Here is a 12,732-nt window from a genome sequence, read left to right as displayed (position 1 = left end):
GCTCACTTTGGAGAGGTGTGTAGCCACTAGGAAACACCAGTTAGTCCTCTCTTCAAACCCTGTCTAATGTTGCACCTACCCCACATTTTCAAGAATATACTTATCATGTTACTGAATGTATCCAGACTACATTTTCAAGGAATATTCTTAACATGTTACTGAATGTATCCAGACTACATTTTCAAGGAATATTCTTATCATGTTACTGAATGTATCCAGACTACATTTCAAGGAATATTCTTATCATGTTACTGAATGTATCCAGACTACATTTTCAAGGAATATTCTTATCATGTTACTGAATGTATCCAGAGTACATTTTCAAGAATATACTTATCATGTTACTGAATGTATCCAGAGTACATTTTCAAGGAATATTCTTATCATGTTACTGAATGTATCCAGACTACATTTTCAAGGAATATTCTTATCATGTTACTGAATGTATCCAGAGTACATTTTCAAGGAATATTCTTATCATGTTACTGAATGTATCCAGAGTATTTTAAAATCTCGTGGCAAATGTGGCAAAAAGTACAGTAAATGTAAAATGCACATAAAATCAACAGTGTAATGTTTGGATTCAGTCTTGTGTCAGGTGAGCTCACCCCACAATCTCTTTGAAAGGGAACAGCTGTTCCCTTTCAATTACCACTATGGCTATGCATATGCTTTTCATATTTCTTCTGTAAGAAACATTTCAATTTAGCCCTATCCATATAGGCCAATTACCACAAGTGTAAAGGGTTAAAGGACAGTAAACAATTGGTTTACTTGGTTTGTTTACCTGGGTTGTTGTTTCTCATACAGTGCATTAATCCAGTCTCTCTGCAGGCCATTACTATATGTATGATGGAGGATACTTTCCTTGTGAATAGCCAGCCATCTGACCCTGTGGAAGAGTATAGTGTTACTGTTACCTGGTGGTAGAGTTACCAGGTGGTGGAAAGACCTCTACAAACTAGATTCATACTAGTCTATTCATTCAGCCAGAGTGACCAAGTTACTCAGGGCTTTACTGTTTCAGAGGAGCAGTTCCTTATGAGCAGACACCATGCAGGTAAGCATATTTAGTTCCCTCAAAGACATTAGCATGAAACTGACCTTTTTTATTTCTATCTGGAAACTCCCAACCATGTCTGTGGATTTTCTAAATGAAGATTAGGAACAGCTGAGCATTGTAATCAGGGTTGTTTTGTGTGTTGATGTGTTACATCAGTAAGTTTGAATCTCTCTCTCTCTGCAGTTCTCTCTGTGCAGGTTGCGTACCCACCAGTGGTGTTTCCTGCTCTTCAATGTGCTTCTGTTCCATGCCCTGTTGTTTGGGGCTGACTTTGTAGAGGAGTACATTCTCCAGCCCACCCCAGGGGTATACACAGATGGAACAGTCCTGGACGTGAGGGAGAGGGCCCGTAAACTAGACCTGAGTGGGACCAGGGGAAACGAGTCCCAGTATTACCCCATTACAAATCCAAATGCCTGCCTGAACAGTGACCTCTTCCTCCTCACCATCGTCTTCAGTTCCCCAAGCAATCACACCCAGAGGAATGCGGTAAGGGCGACTTGGGCCAACCAAACACGGGTCCAGAGTTTCGCCGTGAGAACACTCTTCTTCCTGGGATTGTCTCCCTCCACCGCCACCCAGGAGACTGTTATGACGGAGTCCGGTCGCCATGGCGACATGGTCCAAGGATACGTGAATGACTCCCCTCATGGTCAGGCCGAGAGGGAGGTGTTGGCGTTACGGTGGGTGGTGGCTTTCTGCCCAGTAGCCAGGTTCGTCCTGATCACAGAGGACTCTGTGTTTGTCAACCTCCCTGCATTAGGGGGTTACCTACTGGGGCTAAGAAGGCACCCTGAGGACCTCTACTTGGGGAGGGTGATGCACAAAGACACCCCCGACCGAGACCCCTCCAGTCCCAGCTACTTATCTCCAGCCCTCTATCCAGACAGGTACTGTACCTGGATATACATAGGAGAGTTATTCATCCACTCTTGGAGGGCATTGTAAACCGTAGGAACATACTTATGGAAACAGTAGGAAACTACACATGGAAACAGTAGGACAATACTTTACATTATTAAGAAACAATGTGTTAATTGTACTGAATTCAAAACGTTTAGTTTTAGTTTAGAAATAAATAATAATCAGCTTCCATTGTCCTTCAAAAGGCTGAATAACTCCCATGTATCCTGTTTGCTCCTTAATATGCACCCAGGTAGGACCCAAGGTATACTGACAGTGTACATTTTACTGTGCCCTAACAGGTATCTCCCAGACTACTGTGCCAGAACTGCCTCTGTCCTCTCCCAGGATGTGGTCAGGAAGGTGTATGTGGCGTCAGCTGGGGTCCGTGCCGCCCTTCCAGCTGATGTGTTTGTGGGCCTGTGTGCCTGGAAGGCCGGGGTGGTACCCACCCACAGTGCACGCTTCTCAGGGGAGAAACACATTCATTATAATGACTGCTGTTATCGCTACCTGTTCAACACCCCAGGGATGGGGAGTGAGGAGCTTGGGACAGTGTGGGCAGATCTGGGCCAGGAGGATGGAGGATGTTCCTTTCTAGAGACCTACTATGGCCTGGTGGCTTGCAAGGCTCTCACTTACCTGGACAAACTGTCCTTCTTCAACTCAGAAGGACAGGAAGACTGAAACCAAATCCACATACACATGATTATCAGATGGTATTATGAGTGTAGTGAAATGCTTATGCTTCTAGATCTGACAGTGCAGCAGTATCTAACGGGTAATATCTAACAATTCCACAACTAAACCTAATATCTAACCAATTCCACAACAAAACCTAATACACACAATCTAGTAAAGGAATGGGATAAGTATATATAAATATTAAATGAGGAACGCTTCTCTCTACCTAAAGCCTGCCTTGGTTAAGAGACAATGGATGAGCAGTGAGAGCGGCTAAGATGCAATAGATACTGTATCCTACACTATATACATATAAGTGTGTCTGTACCTGTGTGTGTGTGTGTGTAAGTTTGAATATGAGTCTCAGTATTGCATTTCAGTTTTTATTTCAGGAAACAATTCTCTACTTTATTTGATCATGTAAATAAGAAGCGGATTAAATATTAATTGAAGAGTTGCAGTTAAAGGGATTTGATTGCAAAAAGCCAGAATGTTTTGCAGAAGAAGCCAGATATTGTTGCTGTGGGGGAGAGGTGCTGATCTTGGAATGTAACCATACTTTATAAATTATATATCATCAATGATACTATTTAGGCCTTGTATAGCATTTGTGAAGTCATCATCAGCTGTTGTTTCAATCCAACCCAGGGCTCACATATTGTGAATGGATCAGCTTGCCCGAAGCGCCCTAACACAGGCGGGAGGCATAACATCAACAGACCAGAGGCAGTGGCTGTGGCTCCTTTTACTGTAGCTGTGGTTCCGTTTACTAAACGGGTATTCCTTCACCCAACAAAATAACTCCAGTACAGGGAACGGCCAACGCTGAAACACCAGCGTAGCAAAACAAATAAACATAATCTAAGCCGTTGACCAAATGCCGTGGCCAAAAAGGGAAAGCAAAACAACAAACAGCTACTCCTGTCTTAGACTATCATCTACACATAAGTAACGCTTCTCTCTACCTAAAGCCCGCCTTGATTAAGCGACAAGGTGCCCAGACGCACCCAGACGCTTTCTCTGAGGTAGGAAAACCCAACATCCTCACAGGTCCCCATCTCTACTCCCAATCTTTCTCTAGCTCCTCTCCTGGCACACCTATATAGAGGAAGACACAAAGCAATTAGTGGCCCCAGCTGTGTACTAATTGGCTTTGCAGTGAGTATCTATCCCCTGAGGAGGGTGTTGTGGTGCTGTCTACCTCCGGCTGGTCACTGAACTCTCACAATATGGTTTCAAGCTTTGGTTGATTCTAATTTTAATCTTCAATTTAGTTATTCATATGTCAGATTAACGTATCCATCTCAGGCCAAATTTTATCTTGAGCGGATGGACAAGGGGCCAGAAAATAATTACAAATCATTTGTAGACTGCAAATTGACTGCAAGAAGCCCAAACAGATTTAACTTCACTTTATCACAGGTGACAGTTTTAATACTTATCACTGGATCCTGTGTCAAAAGTCTCGTAGATCACGTTTTGCTTAAAAAGCTCTATTATAAGCCTCTGACCTACCTCACGGTTCAAATGTTAAAATATGAGACACCAAACACGTTCACAGGGATGGTTAACTCTCGAGGTTCCATCCCGATCTATGTTAATCCATCTTCAGTTTTACTGCCCCCATTTTTGGAATAGCCTACAAAACGCCCTACATCTTGACTCTCTGGTGCCTCTAGCGCAGTTTAGGACTTTAATTGTTGAATGAATTTAATGAGATTTGCAACTGCTTGGATTTGTGGTGTTTGAAGCTGTAGTGTTAATTCTGTAATTGTAGTTTATTAATAAAAAAGTTCAGTCAGTACCTCAGTGTACCATTGTAAATGAGTCCCTGGTCTCAATGGTTTCCCTTGAATAAATACAAGTTAAATAAAAAAGACCATTGACTAAAATATAATAATTTCAAACTTTGCTTACATTTGTATACGATTACATACAGTACCAGTCAAACATTTAGACACACTGACTTATTCAAGGTTTCTTATTTATTTGTAATATTTTCTACGTTGTAGAATAATAGTGAAGACATCACAACCATGAAATAACACATATGGAATCATGCAGTAACCAAAAAAAGTGTTAAACAAATCCAAATATATTAGCTATTTTAGATTCTTCAAAGTAGCCACCCAAAGTAGCTGTCATTTGCATTGATGACAGCTTTGCACACTGTTGGCATTCTCTCAACCAGCTTCACCTGGAATGCTTTTAAAACAGTCTTGAAGGAGTTCCCACATGATTTTTTATTTATTTCACCTTTATTTAACCAGGTAGGCTAGTTGAGAACAAGTTCTCATTTGCAACTGCGACCTGACCAAGATAAAGCAAAGCAGTGTGACACAGACAACAACACAGAGTTACAGATGGAATAAACAATACACAAGCCAGTAACACAATAAACAAGTCAATGACACAGTAGAAAAAATAAAGTATATATACAGTGTGTGCAAAAGGTCTGAGGAGGTAGGCAGTAAATAGGCCATAGGAGCGAATAATTACAATTTAGCAGATTAACACTGGAGTGATAAATGAGCAGATGATGATGTGCAAAAGAGCAGAAAAGTAAATAAAATAACAACAGTATGGGGATGAGGTAGGTAGATTGGGTGGGCTATTTACAGATGGACTATGAACAGCTGCAGAGAAATTCCTTGTGCAGGCAAATCAGCCGTTTCCAAAAACCCTACAGCTCTTTCTTTTAATCATTCCAGCATGAATGTAGCAGATGCACACAGCAAGAAGTTCTCGTTTAGATTGGTCTTTATATTTATCTGCTAGTATGGCAAAATACGTGGAAGGTGCAGAATGAACTTCATCTTTTATCCTCCACAGTAGCAATGATGCTGCACACTCCAGCAACCCGTTCTGAATTTCGGGGCTCACAAGCATGGCATTGTGAGGTAGCTCATGAAGCCTGTTTTGCATTTCTGAGTCATACTTTGAGATGAAATTGAAGATTTCTAAAAAGTTACCTTTGTTGATTTCCTCTTCGGTTTCTCTATGCCTTCTGAGTGGAATATCCTGCTTTGCACACATTAGAACAATATCTATGACCACTTTAACATATGCATGGTTTCTTTCTATAAAATCCATGAATTTGGTTCAACACAGTCCCACGACTTCCGAATTGGAGGATTCAAATTTAGCAAGGGCACTATCATGTAATTTGCTATTCTCGTGTTTGCAGCATTTCTTGTGAGTTTCCAGTTTTTAAATCCATCTCTTATAAATCTGAATTCGACATTTGCCATATTGCCTACAAAACTTACAATACATTGCATCTTTTGCTTTACTATACTCAGTCCACAGAAACTGTTCATACCACCTTGAAGAGAAGCAGTGTGATTAGCTATTTATCATACTTGAAGGGAACTTTGCTAGCTTTGATTGAAAGGCTGGTTCATCAACGGCAGACAAATCTGTCGGTGGACCTACTGCAGGTTCACCCCCACCCGAAGCATCAAGAATGAGAGGAGACGGTGGGGTAGGCAAGCATGCCTGACTCAACGTGGCATTGGCAGTTGTGATGGCAATTGCGGTTGTTTCTATCCTGGCGCCACCTGTTAATGTCTCATTATTGAAGCTATCGGTAGCTTGATCAAAATTATTTTCTGGTACACACTCCTTTTCCTCCAGACATCTTTTTTTTTAAACCTAGTGATCAACATTTGGTTTGCCATTGCTAGTGTTGGTGTTTACATACTGGAGAGGGAGTGCAAAACAACGACGCTGGACAGAGTGGAATCAGGTGTAGCAAAAAGGCAGCTTATTTAAAGTCAGAGATATCTTGTCCTGCAGTTGATCGTGCACGGACCTAAGCAATATGACTCTGTGAGGAGTCAGCTAAATTAGGCTGCTCAGCCAGAGTTTACAGCAGAATGTATACACAGAATAATGTAGGTGGAGTCTCGTCGTGTTGGTCTTCTGACTGGTCCTGAAGAGTGCGTGCTCATGAAATGTTTGTGTGTCAAGGGCGTGAGATAGGGGGGACTGCAGTGTCTGCTTTAGGCTCAGGTGTTTCCTGTCTTTGCAGGAGTGCATAATCAATCAGTGAGATAGTTTGGCACTCTAAGCTCGTTAGTGGCAGGATGTTCTTTGTAGTTTACAGGGGAGTATATTTAAAGCCTTGATAATCTGAGGACTGAGGACACTGGGCCCAGAGTTATCTGAGGACATCCGGTTTAACCATAGCGTTGGCCAGCTAGTAATGCTTGATATTTGATTATTTATATAACACTAGAACTACTAAATTACCTTAGCTGGTGAGTCAATTTGAGTAAACTAGCGTGGTAGAGCTTGCTAGCTTATGCGCTACAAAGTTTAGTCATGTGACGTTGCCAGGTTGTTGAGGTAATCCACGGTATGATTTTTTAATTTAAATTAACCAGTAGTCGGAAGCCAGCTTGATTGTCGCAGACTATTTCTTTGTTACATTATAATAAAATGACCCATAGAAAACAAATCTCACATCTTTTAAAAATGTAATAAAATAGAACACCAATTTATATTTCATAATTTTTGGGAAATGTTTTGGGTAGGTACCCATGGCTACACCGCTGCTGTATGCCAATCAGACCTGGGTGTGTGGGGTGAAATACATGTGTCAAATACTCTCAAATATTTGAGGTGCACTTGATTTAGGCTAGCTTAATAAACAGTGTGTAGGGTGGGCAGGTTTTTCACCTTTATGACTTTCATTTATTTTATTGTACCAGTCAAGCTAAGCCAATTAATTTGTTTGACCCAGGTCTGATGTCAATGTGTTTATGTGATGGACAGAGTAGCAATTTTCTTTATATTTTTGTAGGTTTTCATTGAATTCCTTCACCATATGGACAACAGTAGAGCAGGTTACTGTAAAGCACTTTATGATAACTGCTGATATAAAAAAGCTATACATCAATAAATCAAATGTATTTATATGTCAAATGTTGTAGAAGGATGACCCTACGATGGAGAGGCCATACACATTTAAAGATTTCCTCCTACGGCCACGAAGGTCAGTTCCAGTCTACCAACGAAGGTGACATGGACACACAGACACACACACGGTAGGGAACAATGTCCACCTGTCCTTTCTCAGGAGCATGTTAATCCATGTGAGACTCAGTTAGGTGTCATGGAAACTACAGGCTTAGGTCATTATGGTATTTGGTTCAAAGGAACTTCAATGTAATCCGTTGTTAGCTAAAAATGGTGTCATTCCCCTAAAACGAACTGCCATTTTGGTATCTACTGTTCTGTCTCTAGCCTCAAGTATCTATGGCTGAAGATGGCATTCCTGCCAAAGAATGGTGGTCCGGAGAAGGAGACAACAGGGGGGTTGACCAGGGAAGAAGCAGAGATAAGAAGACAGGGACACACACACACACACACACACACACACACACACACACACACACACACACACACACACACACACACACACACACACACACACACACACACACACACACACACACACACACACACACACACACACACACAGATGAGGAGGTGGATAAACAGAATTCTGTTCAGGGAGTCTGGTTTGGCCTTGTTCTCTGCAAACACCATTCACTCACTCACTTCCCTTCATTTTCACAAATCTGATCTTTAGGTATGTGTTTGGTGTGTGAGTGTGCATGCATGTGTGTGTATGACTCTACACCGAGTGTACAAAACATTATGAACACCTCTTTCCCATGACATAAACTGACCTGGTGAATCCAGGTGAAAGCTATGATCCCTTATTGATGTCACTTATTAAATCCACTTCAATCAGTGTAGATTAAGGGGAGGAGACAGGTTAAAGAATGATTATTGATAATTGAGACATGGATGTGTGCTATTCAGAGGGTAAATGGTCAAGACAAAAAAGATTCAAGTGCCTTTGAACGGGGTATGGTAATAGTTGCCAGACGCACCGTTTTGTGTCAATAACTGCAATGCTGCTGGGTTTTTCACGCCCAACAGTTTCCCATGTGTATCAAGAAGGGTCCACTACCCAAGGGACATCCAGCACAACTGTGGGAAGCTTTGGAGTCAACATAGGCCAGCATCCCGGGGTGGTTGCAATTCAATATTAGGAAGGTGTTCTTCATGTTTTGTGCACTCTGTGTATGTGTGTCTGTGTCAATCTGAGTAAGAGAGATAGAGAGAGAGAGAGCAAGATGTGTAACGATGCTCGTCTTCCTCTAACGAGGAGTATGACAGATCGGACCCATGTGCAGCCTGGTAAGTGTTCATCATTTTTTATGAAAAGACACTGAACACGAAAATACAAAATAACAAAGTGAAAGAACGAAACGAAAACGAAACAGTTCTGTATGGTGAAGACATAGAAAACAATCACCCACAACTCAAGTGGGAAAAACAGGCTGCCTAAGTATGGTTCTCAATCAGAGACAACGAACGACACCTGCCTCTGATTGAGAACCATACCAGGCCAAATACACAACTACCACATAGAAAAAGGAACATAGACTACCCACCCCAACTCACGCCCTGACCAAACTAACACAAAGACATAATAAAGGAACTAAGGTCAGAACGTGACAAGATGGCTCGTAGTTTTTCACAAAATACAATACTGCCTAGGTAAGGTGATATTTAGCAGGACAAAGGTTTTTCTCCTGACTGTCCAGTGTCTCTCTCTGTGACTGTATCTTTGAGCGCTCTTTCCTCCTGTGCCTGTGTGTTTCTCAGGGATGGGAGGTGAACGACTGGGCCGACCCTAGCGTCCAGAGGTCCCAGGCGGTCCAGCCCCCGTTGCCAGGGTGGGAGGAGAAGGTGGACAACCTAGGCAGAACCTACTACATCAACCACAACAATAGATCTACACAGTGGAAATGACCCATCAATGTATACGTACATAATGCTATCAGAGCTGCTCTAGGGTCAGGGTTAAGCTTATGGTTAAGGTCAGGGTTGGGGTGAAAGTCAGGGTCAGGGTTAAGATCGGGGTTAGGATTGTGGTTAGGGTTAGAATGGGAGGATAAGGTAGATAACCTTTGCAGAACTTACTAGCCAACCACATAAACGTTATCTCCTGCTTTCATACACCGTTATCTTTGACACTGTGAACCACCAGATCCTCTCTACCCTCTCAGGGCTGGGTGTTTCAGGCTCTGCATTGTTCAGGATTGCATCCTACCTGACAAGTCGCTCCTACCAGGTGACGTGGAGAGGATCTGTGTCTACACCATGTGGTCTCACAACTGATGCAACCCAGGGCTCTATTCTAGGTCCTCTAGTGTCCCCCATGGCTCAGTACCATGTCCTCTGGCGTCCCTCAGGGCTCAGTAGTAGGTCTTCTGGTGTCCCCCATGGCTCGGTACTAGGTCCTCTCTTGTTTTCTCTAACATGTGTGTAAATGTAATTTATTCTACTCCAGGGATGTTGTTTCAGAGGTGGAGAATTACAATCAACAGCGTGCAAACAACATCCAGGCCCACAGAGGGTTCTGCTCCAGACGACACATCTCTGAGGACCTCGAGAACGAACACGTCGAACCCAGGGACATGGATGGCATGAGTGTTACCTTTGATTTCCGGATGCAGGGTCTGTCTGGACTCAGGGAAGACTGTAGAACACCCTGGAATAGTATATAATTAAATCCTTATGTGAAAAGTTAGCGCTTCTTGGAAGCTGCAAAATACAGGAAATTAAAATGAGCTAGATAGCCAGCTATCTATAGTGTCCAAATTTGCCAGTATTGACCATGTCATTAGCCTGACCATTACCAGAGGTCCCAGTACTTTGAGGATCTTGCCTCTCTGTCTACAGTCATGGGATCCAATCACAGAAGAGAGTCCAGACAACCTGCTTCAATGCAGCCAGTCAATATGCTCTCAATGGTGCAGCTGTGGAATCTGAGGGCCCATGCCACATGTTTTCATCCTTGTGAATGGGAAGAGGCGCTGTCATGCACTCTTCACATCTCTGTGGGTTTGTGTGGACCATGTTAATTCCTGAGTGATGTGGATACTGAGGAACTTGACGCTCTCGACCAGCTCCAGTACAGCCCCATCGATGTGGATGGGGGCGTACTAGCCTCTCCATTTCCAGTAGTACACAATCAGCTCCTTTGTCTTGCTGATGTTGATGGAGAGGTTGTTGTACTGGCACCACACTGCCAGGTCTATGACCTCCTCCCTATAGGCTGCCTCATCGTCAGTGATCAGTCCTACCATCGTCGTGTGGTCAGCAAACCTGATGATCATGTTGGAGTCGTGCGAGGCAACAGTCATGGGTGAACAAGGAGTACAGGACGGAACTAAGCACACACCCCTGTGGGACCCCTGTATTGATGGTCAGCATGGTGGATGTGTTGTTTCCTACCCTTACCGCCTGGGGGCAGTCAGTCAGAAAGTCCAGGATCCAGTTGCAGAGGGAGGTCCTTAGATTGATGATGAGCTTGGGGGGGATTATGGTGTTGAATGATGAGCTGTAGTCAATGAACAGCATTCTTACATAGCTATTCCTTTTGTCCAGGTGGGTGAGGGCAGTGTGGAGTGCAATAGAGATTGCATAATCTGTGGATCTTTTGGGGCAGTACTCAAATTGGAGTGGATCCAGGGTGTATGGGATGATGATGTTGATGTGCGCCATGACCAGCCTTTCAAAGCATTTCATGGCTATAAGTGCTACGGGGCGGGGCGTCAGTCATTTAGGCAGGTTACCTTGGCGTTCTTGGGCACGGGAACTATGGTGGTCTGCTTGAAACAAGTTGGTATTACAGACCGGGTCAGGGATATGTAATGTCAGTGAAGTAATTTGCCAGCTGGTCAGTGCATGCTCCGAGTAGACGTCCTGGTATTCCGTCTGGCCTGCGGCATCATTAATAAATGCATCGACGACATTGTCCCCACAGTGACAGTAAGTACATACTCAAACCAGAACCCATGGATTATCCGCATTATGTTTTCTTACAGAAATCTGTACCAACCTATCCCTGTACCATTCAAACGTGTTCAGCTTTTTGTATAGTTCGTTATCGGGGAATTTATGAAACAAACATCTAAAATGGAAATTTATATAAGGTACATATCGTCTCCGCCGTCATTTAAATGATTTTGCAAGAATATATTTTTGCAAAGTCATTTAAATGATGGCCGATTCATAATGTACAAAAATTGTGCTTAAAAAAAAAAAGGCATAAACCATCTACCTTCTATCCATCCTCCTCAGGCCTCTTTTACTGCACACACATTTATGAAGCTAGTGACGGATGTGGTAAACTTCAATGTTATCGGATAAATCTCGGAACATATTCCAATCTGTGCTAGCGAAACAATCCTGTAGCTTAGCATCAGCTTCGTCAGACCACTTCCGTATTGAGCACGGCACTGGTAAGCAGGAAGCAGGAGAATAGAGTTGTGGCCTGATTTGCCAATGGAAGGACGAGGGAGGGCCTTGAATGCATTTCTGTGAGAGGAATAAAGGTGATCTAGAGTTTTGTCACCGTTTTGTCTCGTTGCATGGGTGACATGCTGGTAAAAAATGATGTAAAACGGATATCAGTTTCCCTGCGTTAAAATCACCGTCTATGCGAAACGGCACCTCTGAATGTGCATAGTGCCAGCACTAGGTTTGTGGTGGTAAATAGACAGCTAAGTAAACAAATAGATCAAAGACGGCTGCTATCCACTGCATAAACCTTCCTTCCCTCCTTCCTTCCTCCTCAGTCCTCTTATCTCACACGCAGGCAGTACCTCGTCTCCTCCTCTCCTCTCACTTTTTCCTCCACATGCTGCCTTTACTGCACTGCCTTTAGTGCCTTCTTACCACTTCTCCTCCTCTCCTCTCACTTTTTCCTCCACATGCTGCCTTTACTGCACTGCCTTTAGTGCCTTCTTACCACTTCTCCTCCTCCTCTCCTCTCCTCTATATGCTCACTGATTCTTGCCTTGTGGTGATTCCTTCTGCTGGGTCAGCCCTCTGCTCTGTCCACTGCGTTTCTCTAACAGTGGCAGTAACTCCTAATCAAACATCCCAGACCTGAGTCACAGTAGCCCAGTAGAGCAGGGAGCCAGGGCTTCTAAAGAGAAAAGTATAGGTGCTGATGTCAGCCTTTTCTCTGCTGACTTGAATGAGTGGAT

General features: G+C 43.2%; 1 protein-coding gene across 1 annotated transcript; it reads left to right on the top strand.

Moving 5' to 3' along the window:
* The first annotated feature begins 963 nt into the window (after nucleotides 1-963).
* Nucleotides 964-3,102, top strand: LOC115128971 (beta-1,3-galactosyltransferase 9). The gene is made up of 3 exons (XM_029659108.2): nucleotides 964-1,060; nucleotides 1,247-1,953; nucleotides 2,269-3,102. The coding sequence occupies exons 1-3, from the start codon at nucleotides 1,055-1,057 to the stop codon at nucleotides 2,651-2,653; spliced, it is 1,098 nt and encodes a 365-aa protein (XP_029514968.1). The 5' UTR covers nucleotides 964-1,054; the 3' UTR covers nucleotides 2,654-3,102.
* The last annotated feature ends 9,630 nt before the right edge of the window (nucleotides 3,103-12,732 follow it).

Source organism: Oncorhynchus nerka, linkage group LG4, assembly GCF_034236695.1.
Source record: "Oncorhynchus nerka isolate Pitt River linkage group LG4, Oner_Uvic_2.0, whole genome shotgun sequence".
NCBI lineage: Eukaryota > Metazoa > Chordata > Actinopteri > Salmoniformes > Salmonidae > Oncorhynchus > Oncorhynchus nerka.
The sequence above is the reverse complement of the archived record's forward strand: the minus strand, read 5'-3'. Positions and strand labels throughout refer to the sequence as shown.

Excerpts from the sequence above, each read along its gene's own strand:
- LOC115128971 (XM_029659108.2), top strand. Across the intron at positions 1,954-2,268 it reads CCAGCCCTCTATCCAGACAG|GTATCTCCCAGACTACTGTG; the intron begins GTACTGTACCTG and ends GTGCCCTAACAG.